The sequence below is a fragment of the Theobroma cacao genome, chromosome 6 (assembly GCF_000208745.1).
Source record: "Theobroma cacao cultivar B97-61/B2 chromosome 6, Criollo_cocoa_genome_V2, whole genome shotgun sequence".
Taxonomy (NCBI): domain Eukaryota; kingdom Viridiplantae; phylum Streptophyta; class Magnoliopsida; order Malvales; family Malvaceae; genus Theobroma; species Theobroma cacao.
The window spans coordinates 4,421,822-4,441,019 of record NC_030855.1 but is presented as its reverse complement, the minus strand read 5'-3'; the positions used below and the strand labels follow the sequence as shown (position 1 = coordinate 4,441,019).

Here is a 19,198-nt window from a genome sequence, read left to right as displayed (position 1 = left end):
TTTTTACTTTATTATCTTTTTGCTATTATTATTTACATACTTTTTTGTTTGCATTAATTTCCTAACTCTAAAAATATTACCTAGAGATTTTTTAGAATATTATGCTAAAACAATTTAAACTCAATCCTACACAATTACACAATAATCCTAAGAACAAACAAAATGAACCAACCCAAGCCACAACAGATTTATATAAAAAAAATAAAATAAAATAAAAAAATAAAGCCTTTACCTGACTTTGGCTTAAATAGTGACCCAAGAAAACCGATCCACTCAGGAGCGTCCTAGGCCTGTCTCTACAACCCAGTGTGCTTCACACCAAACGCACCATTTGGTGCTTATGCGGTGATTTCTCTATCTCTCAAAACTACGCCGTTTAATAGCTACCAACCCTAGGTATAAAAAACTCCCTTTTTCTCCTCTCCCTTCATTTTCTTCTTTTTCTTTCTCTCTCTAGCCGCAGCCACCCTCTCACTTCTCTCTAAACTTTTCAGCTACCTCTTTCTCTTTCTCTCTCACCTTCCCTCCACAGGTGGCTTGAAGCTCGATCACCCAAAATCCTAAATATCCCTTCCCTCCGCCGACAATCCCTAGATTTGACAAAAAAAAAAACTTGAATATTTCTCTCCTCTTTGGTGGCCAGTTCTTGATCAGTGCAAAGAGCTCCGATTTCTCCTTCCTTTTCGATGCCTGTTATCACACCTTCAGTCCTTATTTGTTCTCTCTTTTTATTTTATTTTATTTTATTATTTTTAAATTAAATTTTTTTAATTTTAATCTTTATTATATTATTTGATTATTTTATTTATTTATTTAATTTTTATTATATATATTTTTATTTGGGGAATAGGTGTCTGCACTCACTTTTTCGGTGAGTTCTTGGACCAGATCTTATTACTGAGCCTATTTGTCGAGCGTATAGTCCTTGTTTTGCCGAGCGTAGAGCCTTGTTGCTGCTAATCTATGTGCCTTGCTCACTTTTTTCGATAAGTGCTTGGAGGGGATCTTGTTGCTAAGCCTATTTGCCGAGCGTAGAGTTCTTGTTTTGCTGATTGTAGAGTCTTGTTGCTGAGCCTATTTGCTGCGAATCTTGGGCCAGATCTTTGGTGAGTTCTTGCTGCATTTTTTGTGGGAATTTTTTGTAGCACTTGAAACTTGGTAAATGCAATGGCTTGAGTGCTTAAGGTTGCATCAGGATTTTTTTATTTATACTATTTATAGTCGACATCTTCGAATTTAGAAAATGAAAAGAAAAATTACTTGAAATTCGATCTCTGTAGAATAATGATGCATAATCTCATTACTGCTGCTTTTGATTTCTCGTTACTGCTACCTTTGATTACAACTGCTTCAGAAATTGGATTTGTTTTTCAATTATCCTAGGCAGCAGATATAGCAATATGGTAAACACAAATTTTAGTAACAAGTCTGAGAGGGAACATATACATACAGGTTCTATGAAATTTTAATTGTTCAGTGGTAAACCAACGGCTGCTGCTGCTGCCCGAGCATACTTCTCCATCTCCCTGTTAGGATCCACACCAAATACTTGGACCTCACTATTATCAGCATAGTACTCAAGATTAGGGCCTGTTCCTATGCCAATTTGCAGTACCTTTTTGGCCTTTCCCTGTAGTTCCCCAAAGAGTTGTGACTTGTAACTTGCAACCTTTGACATATAACAAAAGATGTGTCATTTCCAACGGATATTTTTGACTTTGAATTTCGGTTTTTCATATGTGTTTCTTTTATATAATATGAAATTCAAATGTCAATGTGAATGGATATTTTATTATCGAAATGCAAATTGGTATTTTTTTTTTGAAGCAATTTTTCGTAATTTTTTTGGGAAATTGGTAATCTAGTAAAATAATTTTGGTTGGAATTCCAACGGAAAATTCCGTTGCAAATGCTTTTTTGAATATAAAATAATTCCATTGGAAAAGCTTTTCCAATGGAAAATTCCGTTGGAACTTCATTTCCAACAGAATTTTTCGTTGGAAATTTCCAACGAAATTCCGTTGAAAATTATTTCCAATGAAAATACAGTCGAGTACCCTACACAGAGCTCATTTTTCCAACGAAAATTTTCAATAGATTTCCAATGAAAAGTATTATCGACGAGGCTTTTACCGACGAAATTTTCAACGAAATTTTTTGTTGGAAATGCCTATTTCCAACAAAATTTAGCCTTTTTCCAATGGAAAATTTCGTTGAAAAAGGCTGATTTTTTGTAGTGCATTATCAATCAACCAAGTTTTTTTCTTATCCAAGTTATCTTCGAGTATGACCATAAACAAAACTTCTTCTACTTCATCAATTTGTTTAACCACAACTGCATTATCTTCTACATTCTTTTTCTTTGCTTTGCAAACCTTTTCAACATGACCAAGTTGATCACAGTTTCTACACTTCACATTAGGCCAATACCAACAATACTTTGCTGTATGATTTTTCCTTTTGCAGTGAGGGCAATGAAAGAATTTATCAGGCTTTTTACCTTACTTTCCATCACCAGCTTTGTTTCCCTTATTGTCAAGCTTCTTTAAACTATTACCTTTGATTCTTAAACCTTTAGTTTTAGCAACTAAAGCATCCTCAGTAGAATTCTCATTTCTAATAGTGCTTCTTTGTTCTTAAGCCAACGAGGCATTTATCAACTCTGTAACTAAGATTTTGATTAAGTCTTTTGAGTCTTCCATGGAGAAAATTTTTGCGTCAAACCTCCCTAACAAGCTTATTAGAAATTTATTGATAACCCTTTTTTCTGTTACCTCTTCTCCCAAAAGCCATAGTTGATTCACAATCTTCAAAACCTTGTCAGAATATGCTTGAATTCCTTTATCATCTCTCATCTTTAATAGTTCAAAATCTCTTAAAAGATTAAGAACATGAATCTGTTTGTATGATCATTGCCTTGAAACTCTTCTTTCATAGTATCCTAAACAATCTTGGGATCATCAAAGTTCATAATTCTACTAAAAATCAAATCAGATATAGCAGAATGAATACATAAAAGGGCTTTGTACCTTTTGGCTAATTCTTCACTATGTCATTTGATTTGAGCTAGTGTAGGATTAACATGCTTTTGTACTGGTAAATCTCCTTCTACCTCGACCACCTCCCACAAGTCAAAAGCCTTCAAATAGGCTTTCATATTCACAACCTAAATGAGATAGCCTAAACTATTGAACATTGGTGGAGTTAAGGCATATAACCAGCAGACAACATTAAGGCATAACCAGAAAAGAAAAACAAGCTTTTCATGGTCTCTGGTCCCTTCAGATGCATAACGCTTTGATACCATGTTGTAAATCTAAATCTAAAATAAACGTTTCTAGAACAATTAAAGATATGAAGAACAGGGAAGAAGTTTTTAAGCTTTTCAAGGAGACAGGCCAAAAGTAATTTCCATTTCATTGATCATCAACTTATATATCATCTTAAAATAAATAAAAAAGGACTCAAGCTCTTAGATGTAGCCTCGAGAATAGCAAAACCTCCTAAAACGTTGGCTTGGCACAAAAATTCAAATATATATTTCAGTGCTAGCAACAGCTACAAGAACAGTAAAAGAACAATAAGAAAAACGTGGCTTGAAAGCCTTACAATAACGAAAATGACACAACAAGGAAATGAAATGAAAGTAAAACGGCAAGGAAGTAAAACACATTAAAACGAAACATTAGAAAACGGCATATACCAATGTTGTATAACTAAACAGATTCCATAAAAGTAAACAAAACGGTCTCCCCAGCTTGTGTTTCACCAACTTGCTAATAGAGTAAAGTTAAAACGTTGATGTTTCTTGTTCTTTAGTCTTCATTTTCCTTTAAACTTTAGTCGCTTCCCACAGAACTTTCTTTTACTGATTTCAAATCAATCTTCCAACAAGCCTTTACCTACTTTCGTATTCTTTTTTATTTTTAATTCAAATCTTGGAAATGAAGAAAATTCCATTGTGTGACAACATTGTAAGCGGACTTCCCACCCAGAGCCGACCCTTGGGTGAAGCCACCCAAGCAAGGGCTTTAAGCCCCTAATTTGGAGAGGCCCCAAATGTAAGGAGTCTTTATAATTTTATAATAATTATAATATAATTAATTATATTAAAAATATATAAAAATAAAAAATAATTAATAAAATTATTTGTTTTCTCACTTTTCTAATTATGTGCCTAATAAATATCAATTTTCTATCACTTCTTTATTTCTAGAATGCTATGTTGGTCCAAATTATATGTGTTAGGGGGGGTGAATAGCACAAATTGGCTTTTGATAAGATGAGGAACTAATTTTCAAAACAAAGAAAATAGAAACAGAGTAGACAATGCGTAGGAATTTAGAGTGGTTCGGTCCAAGACCTACATCCACTACCTTGATTATCCAACCAAGGATTTTTCAAACAATTCCACTAAGAACCGGTGAAATTCACAAGCTTTCACCAAGCTTTATAATGGCTTTTACCAAGCTTAGTCAAAACCTTTCACAATAGTTTTTCACTAGCTAAACTAAAACCCAACACCTAATTTTTCGAGAATAAGTTAGAACCTTAACACATTCAAGCAAACCTAGCTTGAACAACCACTTAGAGTGACTCCCTCACTCTAAGAATACAAGAAGAGAAGTAAAAGAAAGTACCTATGATCACAAGGTTGATCTAAATGGTACAAGGTTAAGTGCAGAATACAAATACAAAAGATTGGCGTTTAAGTGCAGAAAGGTGCAGAGGGGTTTTTCTGGTTTTCAGCTCTATATGACTCAAATCTCTTCCAAAACTTCCAAAGAACTGATTTCTAACCGTTGGAAAACCCTTTTATACTTGGAGAAACAACTATGATGGCAGATTGGAAGTTTATGGCAATTGAAAACAGTTGAGAGTTGGTTCTAGCCGTTAATTTGTCTTTTAGTGCTCTGGTTCAAATTGCAGATAGAGAGCTCTTAGTCGACTAACTTTCTTTTTGGTCAACTAAGTTGGTTCTGTCTTTTGGTCTCAGATTTTGGCAGAGAGTATTTAGTCGACTAACTCATTTCTTGGTCGACTAAGTTGGTTTTATTTCTCAACATTCTTCAGCTTGCCAACCCTTGATTTAAATCTTAGCTAACTAACTCTCAATTGATCAACTAAGCGACTTTTGCCTTGTTGTTCAATTGTGACTTCCTTAGCCCTATGCTCTTTGATAATTGCATTTTAATGATAGATTATTTATTTGCATATAATTTTGTCCTGCACACTCAAGTAAAAATATTAGACACAAATGAAATGAGAATGTTTTATTATCATCAAAAACTAATGGAGCCAACATGCTATTAATTCTCAACTATATTCTCTTATTTCCAATCAACTAACGGTCATATATATTTAATCATCTCCAACGGTTATTTTTTTCTTTCTTATTCTCTTATTTACAATCAACTCATTTAATGATTTCCAATAGCTATTTTTTTTCCTTTATATAAAACCAATTATTTTTTTTTGTTTTCTATATAGCGGTAAAAAGTTGAAGTCATTAGATGATAATAGTTTAAAAGAATATTGCCTTAATCTTGAATGTTCCTTAAAATATAATAACTATTATGATATTGATGGTTTAGATTTATTTTCAAAGTTAAAAATTTTTAAAAAAAATTTACAGTAAAAAAACAATTCAATTGACATACTTAATCATATAAGAAGACTCGATTCTTTTCCAAATGTATATATTGCTTTTAGAATAATGTTAACAATTCCAGTAAGTATTCCTTTAAGAGAAAGAAGTTTTTCAAAACTAAAATTAATAAAATCTTATTTAAGATCAACAATATCTCAAGAAAGATTAAAATGGATTGGCTATATTATCAATTGAAAAAAAAATATTATAAGAACTTGACTATAAAAGTTTAATTAAAAATTTTACATCTCAAAAAACTAGAAAAATAAAATTTTAATAATTTTTTTTAATTTCAATAAAAAAATCTTCATTTGAATATTTCACTTTACGACTTTGAATTTATTGGGCCGCCTCTGTTCCCACCAAGACTAGGAATGAATTATATATAACATGGATAGGATTCTACAATAAGAATGTTAGTGGTAGATGGCATTCCATGACAGTGACCTTATCCGGAAGTTATCAACAATTGAGGCGGCTGATACCTATCGTCTCAAAGAAAAAATGAATTAATGGTGAAACAGTAGGAAGCATGAGGGAACAAGAATTTCTGTGTCTAATTGTATGCAGCTTATAAATTATTCTCAAAATAACTACATTCTACAAGCATCAAGTGCGAATATTATGATCATATGATGATTACTCTTCCTATGTTATAGTATCTTAATGATTATAACAAAGCAAGAATGAATTAAGAATAACACAAGTAAGGCAGGAAGAGAACAGACACTTCAACAAGTAAAGAGAAAAGCGACAGAAATTGTGATCTATGACACAACCTCCACTTCTACTTTTCAAACGTAATGGCATGGCACCTTTCATCAGCAACATGTCTTGATCAACAAGTCGTTGCTTTGCAATAATCACGTTCAAGTGTAGAAGTCACCTCAAACTGTTAACGATGCCTGATTTCATTATTTGTTCTTGAAGATTGTGTCTTGTAACTGAATGCCAACCTTGAAGCTTTCGTGGTCAAATTCCTTCTGAAATGGCATCTTTCTAGAACATGCTTTATCTGACAACTGAAAAACAGAATATGGACTTTTCTAAGAAATAAAAGGTTTTTTGACATTATAAAGAAGTGCAAGAGTTATGTATACAATTAGCTTGACGTTATAGCATGTAGCTATATCAGTAAGATATGGCAAATCTCTTTCAAGAAATGCAAACCACTCAACTCTTCATGGAATTGCTGGATGGAAGGTAAGGGAAACAGTTTCTAAAAAACAGGGAAGTGATTCAAATTGAAGCTAATTATTCATGAAATGCAAGAATTTAGTGCATTTCAAGTGTCACGTATGTCTGTTTTCTTCCAACATTATGATGGCAGCAGCATCGGCAATAGCATCACTCAACCATCAACTCAAAGTTTTGATGAATTTTCTCAACCGCTATGAGTGCACTGCCACTTGTCCAAACTCTCAAACAAGTGAAATGGATGGCGCATGCTCACCAAACAGCCTCACAAGCAGTTGTGCTTATTCGACTGACAGGGAAATCTCAAAACCTTGATTCAAAAAACCAAGCAAAAAATGTAGCATCACAGGTCAAAATTCATTGATGCCAGGCAGGTCTAGTTGATCTTTAACCTTTAACTTGACAAGCTAACATTCTAAACCTTGGGAAAGAGATTACTTTTTTTTACTATTGCATTGCATTGTAAGTCTGTACAAATTATTAGGAGATAACAATCACCAAAGCGGAAGCCTAATTAATGAATACTAAGACTAATGAATAAAGAAAAACTAGTTAAAGCTACACATAAAACCAAATGCAATTTCACTCATAAGCCATGAATCTCTCCCACCAAAGAGCATTGTCTCAATCACACTAGTTGTCTTTTTCCTAGTTTTTATCACATTTTTAGCCTGTAAAACTCTACAGTCTTTCCATCTCTCTTATAACTCTAATTGATCATGCTTCTAAATTAATAATTACAAGGTCATTTGCTCATATTAAGAATCTCTATCCTTCTAAATCTCTCAAATGAATTACCAATCCCTCTCTTGTCTTAATTCAACCGTTTTGACATCGTTAGAACAATTTTAATGAATTTAGTCTCATACTTTTATTGAAACTCTATTTAAAGATAATAGATAACACTATTTAAATAAAGTTTTTTAAACTTATATAAGCTGCAAAAAAAGAATTCCACTTCATTATGCCATGTCATCACCAAAAATGACATATCATCAAAGTTGATTACAAAATTTCAATACCATTATCGATTGACCTTAAATGACTTTAATGAAATTGTAAGATTAAATTTCTTTAAAATTGAAGTAAAGGAGAATAAAATAACAAAATTGAGATAATAGAAAACCTAATTTTATATTTTTTAGCGTATTTAGACTTAATTAAAAAAAAGATGTATAAAAAACACTCCTTGTAGTAAATATTAACAATTAAAATGAAAAATACATATAACATAAAATTAGTCACTATACGTGAAAGCTAACAGCTTTTTGGTATGAGTTTTGTAATTTGAGCAAATATTAACGGAAAATTATCCAATACACTGTTAGTGAAGATTTTAAACTCCAATAGCGATTGAGATTTGAGAGTTGTCACATATTTTATTATATATAATATGTTTAATAAATTAATATAATAAATAAAAAAGAGATACAATAATTTCCTAACATAGGTTGTAAAGTTTAAGAACTTGAGTCGATGGTATATAGAATAATTATCCTATTAACAATTCATTGCGAGATACGACTAAAGCTTAGCCTATTGATTATCATCCCCAACCATTCCTTCAAAGGAATTAGATTCATTACTCGAATGTTCTCTTCTTACTATCATTATATCTATCAAAAGAAAAGAAGAAAACGTTCATTATCTGAACATGACTCTGTCAATTGAAACCCCCCAAAAACTTGGAACCATATGGAATCTCATAAACAAGTATCATTGAGCTATATAGGGCCATTGACAACGTACTAAACTTACTCTATTTGTTGCCAACTTACCAAGGTTGTTGTTTGTTTTCAGCCCAGCCCAGTTGATAGTGGGCTCAAATGTTGGGCCTTGTAGATATTTCGAGTTCCCAAAAAGATTAATAAAATGAGTAGACAAAATTTTCAATAAATCCAAATAGAAGAAATTCAATAGCACATTAACAAACTCCATATAAAATGATAGGGAGTTAAAAGATATTGCATTTCCGGTGATGTAAGTGGGCTTATTATGCTTAGGGGCAGAAAATTTCATATAATGGAGAGGGGCTTTGCTTCAGCTGGTGATCCCACTACCTTTGTTTGAAATGGGATTTCATTATGGACAAATAACATTTGAATGTCTGAACAGTTACGATTACAAGGATGAGAAACATGGACTATTCAGACAATTACTTTGATGCCCACGTTAATTAGTAAATTAACCCTTGCTGAAATCTTGGAGCAAAAGTTTCAGTGGCCAAGTCTGGATCACTCCTCCCAATTTTCTTGCAGAAATTAGGATTTTTTAGTAGCAAATTGATATCTTTGAAGGAATATGCAGGGGAGCCAAGAAAAATTAACTAATCAATCAAAAAGCTCACCAAAAGAAAGAGAACTGAAAACAATTTTAAACTTTTTATTACATTGCTACAAAGTTTTCATTTATGTATCTCTCTCAAACCTCACCTAATCCATTAGGAAAATATACACCCACTCAACAGAAGCAAAAACAAAGGAAAAAAGAGCAAAGTATAGCAGGTCTCACAAGCAGAACATCCTGGAAAATCCCATTTCATGAGACTTAATCAACTTCCTCGATCTTAGGTCCAGCACCAGTACCACCAGACCCAGCTTTGCCATATCCACTGCTCGGCATCTCAGTACCACCCATTGGCACATCTCCACCCCCACCTTGATACATCTTTGAAATGATTGGATTGCATATGCCTTCCAGTTCTTTCAACTTGTCCTCAAATTCATCAACTTCTGCAAATTGGTTCCTGTCTAGCCATTCAACAGTCTCATCAATAGCCTTCTCGATCTTCTGCTTGTCTGAGGGATCAAGTTTTCCAGCAAACTTCTCATCTTTCACAGTGTTCCTCATATTGTATGCATAGTTCTCAAGGGAATTCTTCGCCTCCACTTTCTTCTTCACCTCCTCATCCTCTGCTTTGTATCTCTCTGCTTCTTGCACCATTCTTTCAATTTCTTCCTTACTCAATCTTCCCTTATCGTTAGTAATTGTGATCTTGTTCTTCACTCCTGCAGTCTTGTCCTCCGCAGACACATTCAGAATGCCATTTGCATCAATGTCGAAGCAGACATTGATCTGAGGAACACCTCTTGGTGCTGGTGGGATGCCCGTCAGCTCGAATTTGCCAAGCAAATTGTTGTCCTTGGTTCTAGCTCTTTCACCTTCATACACCTGAATCAAAACTGTTTCTCTGACCCTCCTTCATCTTGGTCAATACCATAGAAGAAATTTCTTCCGCCGCAAACTGTTTCTCTTCACCCTTGTATGTAACCACAATCATTGGCTTGTCACCAGGGCCAGCAACGACCTTGAAAGGCCAATGCTTCATGTCGCTTTGCACAGAAGGGTCAGAGAAACGACGACCAATGAGACGTTTAGCATCGAAGACAGTGTTCTGAGGGTTCATGGCGACTTGGTTTTTGGCTGCATCGCCTATGAGCCGCTCGGTGTCGGTAAAAGCTACGTAAGAAGGGGTGGTTCTGTTGCCTTGATCATTGGCTATAATCTCCACGCGGTCGTTTTGCCACACTCCAACGCAGCTGTATGTGGTTCCGAGATCGATCCCAATTGCCTTGCCTTGAGCTTTGGCAGCCATTTGTTGAAGAAAACGGAGAAAAAACTATACAAGAGAAGTGAGAGATTAGTTGGGTTCTCGATGATAGCTTTGCTCTGATCGCTTTGAGGAATTTGTTCTGATTGGAGATTCTGTGGGGGTACTGAGTTATATATATAATACATAAAACGAAAAGGGTGGGAACCATGAAGAAATTTCGAGAGGAGAGTGGAAAGGACGGGAAAAGGAAGAAAGAAAGGAAAAACGGGAGGGAAAACCTGGAGAGTTCTGGAGAAGGGGATGACGTGGGGTAATCGTTATGGGTGTCTAGAAGGATGTGTGAGTGTGGGTCTGCTCCCGGCCAATCAGGCATTCTATTTTCTAATGCAAATCAACACGTGGGGTGAGCCGGCTAAAATTAAACGCAGCGCTACCACCTAGTGCTAGTGGCCTGGGCTTTGCTTTTCACACGTAAGATGTTGTCATCTTATGCCATATAAATAATCAATTAATCATAACTACTAAAATGAGGCTCATTGGCAAACGTTTGGTTAAATTACAAATATGCCATTATTTGAAGTTTGACAACTTTTATATATATATATATATTTAATTCTTATCATTAATTTATTTATCTAGTTTAAGTTAACATCTAACATTTAGCTTGTTCCTCTTGTTTTTTTTTTCTTTCTTGTCAACTGCTTTAAGATTATATATTTTAAGTTAACATCTATTTACTTATCAAAGAAATGCTAAAAATGTTAATAAATTATTTACAATAAAATAAAAGCCCCAAGTGATTAACGGTCAATTTTAAATTTTAAGGAGTAAATTTATTTTCAACCAAATCACAAGGTTTTTTTCTTTTTAACTTACTCTTTGATATTTGGATTATTTTCATACAAAAATTTAATCTTAGGTATAAAACTCCACCACCTCTGTTCAAAGAACACTACTTATTAATTATGTATTATCTTATTCCAACCTTCATAGATAATTCTAAATTTCATATTTAATTGTATTTCTCTTAACTATATTTAATTATAATTGTTAGTTATATATTTTTATATATTATTAAATATTCAAGATTTTTTAAAAAATTTGCCCAACAATCTGGTGGGATTTATGAAAACTTTTCTCACCTTAATATTTTAAATTTAATTTTACTCGTAAAATAATAAGATAACAGTTTTCCATATAGTAACTAAGTAGATAATTAGTTGCTGCATCTTTAAAACAAACACACCCAACGTGATGAACTGACCTACAGAAACGGTGTCGTTGCTGTCCAAAACTTAAAATGTAAAAATTAAAACCCCGTTGAAGTCGTAACTCCGAGGTCTCTCTCTCATTGGCCGTCTGTGTTGAAAATGGAGGACGGAGTGATTCTGAGGGAGTGGTTCGGCCGAGTTGACTCAGAGAAAACTGGGAGCATCACAGCAACTCAGCTCAAGGTCCCTTTTTTTTCCTCTTTGATTTTTGTCCTTTTTAATGGTAATTTACTTTAATTTTTTTTACTTTGAAAATGATGATCAGAGCGCGTTTGCCATCGGTAACCTCGACTTTCCTCTGTCTGTCGTCCAACAAATGATCAGGTTTATTACTTTTCTTTTTTTTTTAATTTCTTAATTTTTATTTTTAATTTCACCTTTTTATTTATTAATTATATATATTTAATTTCGCAGGATGTATGATTTTGATAGAAATGGTACCATGAGCTTTGAAGGTTTGATTCAATTTTGCATTCTGCAATAAATTTATTTCTTCTTTTCTTTTTTGTTTTCAATTTCCATTCTATTTATTAATTTAATTTGTTTATTTTTTTTGTTGGTAAGCATAGAATTTCTTGCCCTCAACAAGTTCCTCATCAAGGTTAGCACTTTCACTAATGGAATCATCATTTTCTGATTGCGCCCCTTTTTAAAATGAAAAGAGTTGCATTTTAACTTTTAAAAAATGATACCCTTCTTCAGTTATGATTCTAAAGCTTCTAACTGTATGCTTGTTATAGCTTTGCATTATTCATGGTTAGAAATCATCTTCTAATCCATGCAATTGATGTGTTGCTACCAATGATAGGCGGGACGAAATTAATAATCATGGTGTGTAAGCATTTAACATCTTATTTGATAGTCTGATTTAATGATTTTTCCTCGGTAGGTCCAGCAAGCCTTCTCAGACTTAGAGAGGTAATTTTCTACCTAAGGCATTTAAAAAATAGTGATTATTTTCTCCCTTTTGTTTTATAATAGATTTAGTTCACTTTACAGGAATCGCGGATTCCTTGCAACCGATGATGTTTATGAGGTACTTTATGAAGATTTTGAAGCAATGTGTCTTTTGAAACTTAAATACCATGCATCAAGTCCACGTTCTCTAGGCTTTGAATAGATATTTCTTTTTCCTTTATTTTGTGCTATAGTCTGTGACTTTCTCCAAATTCTACTTGTTAACAGTTTTTTTATTTCCCATTTTTCTGCTTCTCCGCTTTCTTTTCTAGTTGTTCTGGTTAGTGATTATCCAACCATTGTTGCAGGCACTAAACAAAATTGGATTCTCTTTGGACACTCCTGCATTCTATGCAGCGTGTGAGGTAAAGCCTATATAATTTGATATTTATAACTGAAAGGTTGATTTTTTCTTCCAAAACATTAGTGCTCTGACCCTTTTACACTTAGGAGTTTCAAGTCGACTCTGTGTGGCATGTGTCTTATAGAGTTTGGAGAATCTCATGTGTCTTATATGTTCATATTATTCTATACTATATGTATCTTGTATCTTCATATAAGATTATTAGCTCGGTGATAGATTCTTATTCTTTCTGTCCTTCTCTGAGAGAGAGGCTGGGGAGGGCACTCTTCCGCTGCACTAGACTGTAAAGCATTATTGATATCATTATGTTTGATGTTCACTGAGCATTCTGAGATTTTCCAATTTTCTGGTTAATGTGTTATATAGGATTCCCCTTCCACACTATTTCTAGTTTTCTAATTTTCTTTTGTTGTTGTTATAGTGTTCTTAAAGCATGATTTTTTTTTATTTTGAAATTAAAGCATGAATTTCAAGCCCATGGTTTTTATATCCATTTTGATATTGGGCCCTTCCTTTCGCTGTGTTGTGGTTTGTTTGCTTGGCATGAATTGAATTTAGTTATCTTAGTTACTATCTTTTGCATTGATAGATATGATATTATTCATTTCAATTTCTTTTCTTCATTGACAGAGCTTTGATCAAAAGAAGAATGGGAGACTTCAGCTGGATGACTTCATATCACTTTGTATATTTTTGCAGTCTGCTCGGTACAGTATTTCTCACGTCTGCAGAAGTGCTTGTTAAGTGTTGATTATCATACAGCCAGTCTAGCACAGCCAATTAAATTAGTGTATAATTTTTTTGGGGAGAAATGGTACTCACATATGGGTTGTGGAAGAACATCTAGGATGTCTTGTCATTTTTTTAACAGTTAGGTCTACACGATACAGACATGAAATACATGATGCCATTGACACATGGGGGCATAAATGCTTGAATTTCACTTCATTTGAAAGTTCTTGACGTAGTGTGTTTGTACTTATTTTTCTATTTCACAGCTAGGTAATTTCAATCTTATTTTTTCTGTTTATCCATTTGTTGATTGTCGTTGTTGCAGGAATTTATTTAATGCATTTGATACAGCAAAGCAAGGCAGGGTTACTCTTGATCTGAACCAGTTTGTCTACTGTGGTGAGTACCCTAAATTTGAGTGATGATCTATCAGTTTTTTCCTACATCAGTTGGCCCCTTTCCATGTTTCATATTTTGGATTAAAGGAAATGTGGCATGCTGTTTTGGCTCTTTGAGAATGGAAAAACAACAATTGTGAACATTTAAACTCTTTTAAATTTATTTTAGATGTGTCTATGTCTATTTTAGTCCTGAAAGGTTGCATTCCTCACTAACAATGTGGTTCACTTCTTGATCTTGAATTGCTATTCTTTGGCATTTTCACATCATCTATCTGTTTAAAAGAGTTTAAACACGTATTGCAAGGTTTCTTGTTTGCTGATGCTGATACCCTTTTGTGCATGTCATCCAGCTGCCAGCTGTAGAATATAATGTCCACTACACCAGGCAAAACCGGATTTCCATCAAATAAAGGAATTGTTTGCTTAATAGCCTTTATACTGTACAATTAAGAACTCAAAATTCCATGGCCTGTATCCTTTTCTCTCTTTTGGGGAGCCCATGTTTTAAGAAAGCCCACTGTTATTGTAGTTGCGTTTTAGGTCCATATGTTTCAGCCCACTCATGTTCCACATTAACAGGTCTTTCATAGCATATAATTTTTATATGTTTATTTAAACAAAAAGAGATTTAAATTCAATTTGAAAACTAAAAAAAGGCATAATACTTAAAAAGGCCTTTGAACTATTCATGAAAAAAATTTAAACAAGCTGTTATTTTTTTATTGCATTTTGTCAGGTTCTTGTAATTTTATTTCAAGTCAAATAGGTTTTTTTAACTAATAATTAACTAATTATCATTAATCAAAATATTATTTATTATTTTTATATTACGTGGCATTGACGTAACATGTTTACATATCATAGAATATGGTGACACGACATTCTAACGTGGTCACATGGCCTTTTCATTAGATTTGATTATTTTGTATTTGATACGCAACACGACACTAATTTAAGTGGATTTAGGTTTAGGGTGATCGCGTATTGTGTATTAATCATGCCAAACCCGTTTAATTTGTTTAAGACACGATTAGTTAATCGATTTATCGTGTATCTATATAATTCATGACCTGTTTATTATCCATTTATTTAATTGTGTTCACGTGTAGTGTAAATACGTTTGGTACACAATTAAAATATATTTATTAATCTATATGAATACTAATATTTTTATGATAATTAAGATTTATTGATATTGAATATTATTATATTGGATAATATTATGATATTTATAATTTTTGTTGTCAATTTGAATAATAGAATTATAGTTTACTTGTACATATTTTAATTTGATTGTTTTAATCGTGTTAATCATATTAATTGTGTGTAACTAGTGGTGGAGTTAGGATTTCACGCTTAAGAAGGCAAAAACAATATCTATAAAACAGTCATACTGCAAGTTCAATTTCAAAAACATAACGTAATTTAGATGGAAAAAATTCATGTGAAAATTACATAAATAACTTCAACTAAGTATTAAGTATAAAATAAAGACATTTTTTAACAACTATTGCATGCTAAGAGTAGATATCTTTAATTGAACTCAACAGTCATTCATAGAGCTAAAAGCATCTATCATGAATCAATGTCAAAGCCTCGAATGATTTCTTTTTCAATGAAAATAGTTAACGAATTTCTAAGATATCATCTAACATTCTATTATGAGTCTCGTCCTTAACAAGTTTCATAGTAAAAAATGCACGCTCTGATGTTGTAGTGGAAACTAAAAGAATTAAGATAAGTTGGATCAATATATCAACAAGAAGTAAACTTTTGATATTCTCATCTTTTTAACATTTGACGTAGTTCAGAAAATGTAAATACATTCTTTAAAGCCTAATTATGAAGAATGTCAAACTTAAATAGATCTAATTGATAGTTTAGATGCATTTTATCATACTTAATAAAATCATCAAGGTAATATTTATTTGTAAGGTTGCAAATACTTTCAACATTAAATGATTTGAAAACATTCTGAGGGTCTAAAGATGTGCCAAAAGTGAGCAACTCCACCACATTTTCATTATATTTGGAATCCAATTATTGCAATAGAAAGTCAATAGCAGCCAAAAACAAGTCAACTCAACAATGGTGTTCAATTGTGGTATGATCTTTTTGAAGACGACCTTTACGTAATTTATATCTAGCCCCAATATTAGGATTCTCAATTTCATATTTCTCACAAAACTTCTTCACTGACACAAGCAAAGTTTTCCATCCATCTTCTCTCAATTGTTGGAGACATATTTTAGTAAGCGATACTAAACGAATTGCATTTAATATGTCTTGAAACTTAAGTTGTAAAGTGTTAAACAAATACTAAGATGAAGCTAGAAGAAATGAAAACTTGAAGAAGAACACTATAGAAGATGTTGAGCTTGAAGAAAGGTAACAAGACATCAAGTGTGTTAAATACATTATTTAACTAAAGAGTTCAAAGAAAGAATGCACACTGCCTTGTGAAGAACAAAACACACTGTTTCATTTAGATTAGTTTTGAAAGTTAGTTAAAACTTTTAGTTAAGCAAATTGGTAAAGTTAGCTCATTCTTTATTCCTTAATCATTCTTTGCCTTATGTATAAAAACTAATGTACAAATCATATTTAGAATGAATTTTTCTAACATTTATCAAAAATTCTTGTGCCGTTGTAGCTTTCTCTTTTCATCTTGGTCGTTTTACCCTTTAAACATGGTATTAGAGCAGGTTAGTTAAGGTACCCAACGAATCAGAATCAAATTACAGGACATTGCTTCATTCCCCTACATTGACCATATATATCAGTGAGTGTGTTAATCTCATATTTCTTTTCACACTAAACTCTTTATGGCCATTTGAGGACTGAAAAAATGACTGATTCATCTTCATCTGTATATGCAACTCAAAGTACCACACCTGTCATACAAGTTTCACCAACTATCATACAAATTTCACCAACTAAAAACCCTTAATCCCCATATTATCTCCATCACACTGACCATCCAAGATCAATGATTGTTAATTCAAAACTCACCACAGATAACTAATTGGCTTGGAGCAAATCCTTTCTGTTAGCTTTGTCAATTAGAAACAAAATTGACTCCATCAATAGTACTATACCTAAACCCTTAATCACAAATCCTCTTTACCCAACATAGAATCAATGCAATAACCTATTAATTGCCTGGTTACTAGACTCCATTTCACAGCCAATAGCCTTTACTATATTTTTCATGGACTCTGCCATTGAAATTTAGAATACTTTAAAGCAAAACTTTACACTGCATGATGATGCTAGAGTCGCAACCTACAATATACTTTAGGAAGTGTGACACAAGAAACTAGGACTATAGATGCCTATTTCATAGAATTAAAAGGGATTTGGAAAAAAGTTAAGAAGCTATAGGCAACTGCCCCATTGTCAATGTGGAAATTGCAATGTAAACTACTGCAAGATATATTTAAACTAGCATAAAAAATATATATTTAAACTAGCATCAAGGATAAAAAAAAAAAACTTGTCAATTAAAATTTTATTACGCAAGTATACATATCGAATAGATAGTATATAAGCAAGCAGAGTATCGATCCCACAAGAAATTGATATAAAATTTTACTAAGTACTAAAATTAAAAAAATTTAGTTTTATTCAAATAATTAATATCTGAATTCTAATTAAACTAAAAACTCCTCAACTAAAACTAATTTAATTAAAAATTAAAGCAACAAGATTGTTGGGTAAACAGCAAATCAAACAAGCTTAGGATTATAATATCCCTTATACTTCATTGAAATCTTACCTCTCTTCCTTAACTTATTTCAATGGGTTGAATTGCTAATCTAGAATCCTCAATTATTTATAAAGGTCTCTTAACTCATCTTATAAAAATATCTATTTTAACCAAAACACTATATCCCTATGTGAATTGAAATTAAATTAGATTCATTAAATTCAGACTTTAATCTGGCTATATATGGCATATAGGTATATCCTTATCAAATCAATTAATATGATCATATGATATCCTAATTTCAGTCTACACTAAACTCCCTTTCTCAAGTTTATTTAGGTTCCTAAATCAATTTAATTGGTGATCTAGCAATCAAAAGCATTAAGAACAAATTAGAATAAACAATTCAAATCCCATTAAAGATAAGCAAAAAAGAGATTAAAAATTCAAATTACATGTGAGTTCAATTGCAATCTTAGAAAAATAGTTTAGTTCATAATATCTAATAAAAACTTCATCCAAAGAAAATTAGTCATTAATCCAAGTCAAAGAAAATAAGAAAAACACAAAAGTAGAGAGAGAAAACTAATAGTTAAAGCTTTGTGATCTTGATTCTCCCTCCAATTCTCTTGCTTTCTTGCTTTGTTTTTTACTCTTTTTCTCTAGAGAAATCGCTTGCTACCTCCTCCAAAAAACCTCTAAAAAAAGGCTCCTTAAATAGCCTCCAAAAGACCTAGCTTCCAAAAATATGGTGAGCGTCACGGCTCTCAAAGGTTCTGCTCAATTTTGTTCTTCTAGTGCAGTACATTTACTTTGACTAAGATTTTGACTATCTTTTGATCAGAACTGGGCAAAGTGGTAGACATCAAAGTTGTATCCCTGCCTCTTAGCTTTCTAATGGTCTAAAAATCATGTCATTCGAACTTTTGTAGTGGGAGATATGCTTGAAAAATCGAAACATATGCAGACAGAGTATCAATCCATTATGCACCTTTCTTCACCAATTGAAATTATTTTTGATCCTACTCCTACAAAAACCTAAAAATAAATATAAATAACATAAAACTAACATTATTAACTTAAAATAAACATTTAAACATAAATTAAACTAAACTAATAAAATAAATAAAAACACCTAAATTCGATCCTAAATTTAGTCTAACTTAAATTAATTAGGTATTCAATCTCCTGTTAAATATATGTATTTGATGCACTCATCACTCATATTATCTTCATGTATCCTATACCTACTTTCGGTAAGGTTTGTAATGTGGTTATCAAAGAAGAAACATAGAGGAACTTTTTCCTTCAATCTCAACCCTTCCTTGAATCATCAGCCATGGTTGCTGCTACTAACACCAAAA

General features: G+C 32.5%; 2 protein-coding genes across 3 annotated transcripts; one reads left to right on the top strand and one right to left on the bottom strand.

Moving 5' to 3' along the window:
• On the bottom strand, positions 9,210–10,554 carry LOC18595470 (heat shock 70 kDa protein). Its single transcript, XM_007023430.2, is given in 2 exon segments — positions 9,210–10,043; positions 10,045–10,554. Coding segments are annotated over 2 exon segments (1,047 nt in total). The 5' UTR covers positions 10,443–10,554; the 3' UTR covers positions 9,210–9,394.
• LOC18595469 (sorcin) lies at positions 11,721–14,664 on the top strand. Of its 2 annotated transcripts, none has more exons than XM_007023419.2 (10): positions 11,721–11,854; positions 11,937–11,995; positions 12,086–12,126; positions 12,241–12,272; positions 12,561–12,589; positions 12,671–12,707; positions 12,937–12,993; positions 13,623–13,699; positions 14,050–14,123; positions 14,476–14,664. In XM_007023419.2, the coding sequence occupies exons 1-10, from the start codon at positions 11,771–11,773 to the stop codon at positions 14,493–14,495; spliced, it is 510 nt and encodes a 169-aa protein (XP_007023481.1). In that variant the 5' UTR covers positions 11,721–11,770; the 3' UTR covers positions 14,496–14,664. The 2 variants fall into 2 exon arrangements, with proteins under 2 accessions (XP_007023481.1, XP_007023482.1); XM_007023420.2 differs by having other exon boundaries at positions 11,722–11,854; positions 12,659–12,707.

Excerpts from the sequence above, each read along its gene's own strand:
- LOC18595469 (XM_007023420.2), top strand. The coding sequence starts at position 11,771 with ATGGAGGACGGAGTGATTCTGAGGGAGTGGTTCGGCCGAGTTGACTCA. Across the intron at positions 11,855-11,936 it reads TCACAGCAACTCAGCTCAAG|AGCGCGTTTGCCATCGGTAA; the intron begins GTCCCTTTTTTT and ends AATGATGATCAG. Across the intron at positions 12,127-12,240 it reads TGGTACCATGAGCTTTGAAG|AATTTCTTGCCCTCAACAAG; the intron begins GTTTGATTCAAT and ends TGGTAAGCATAG.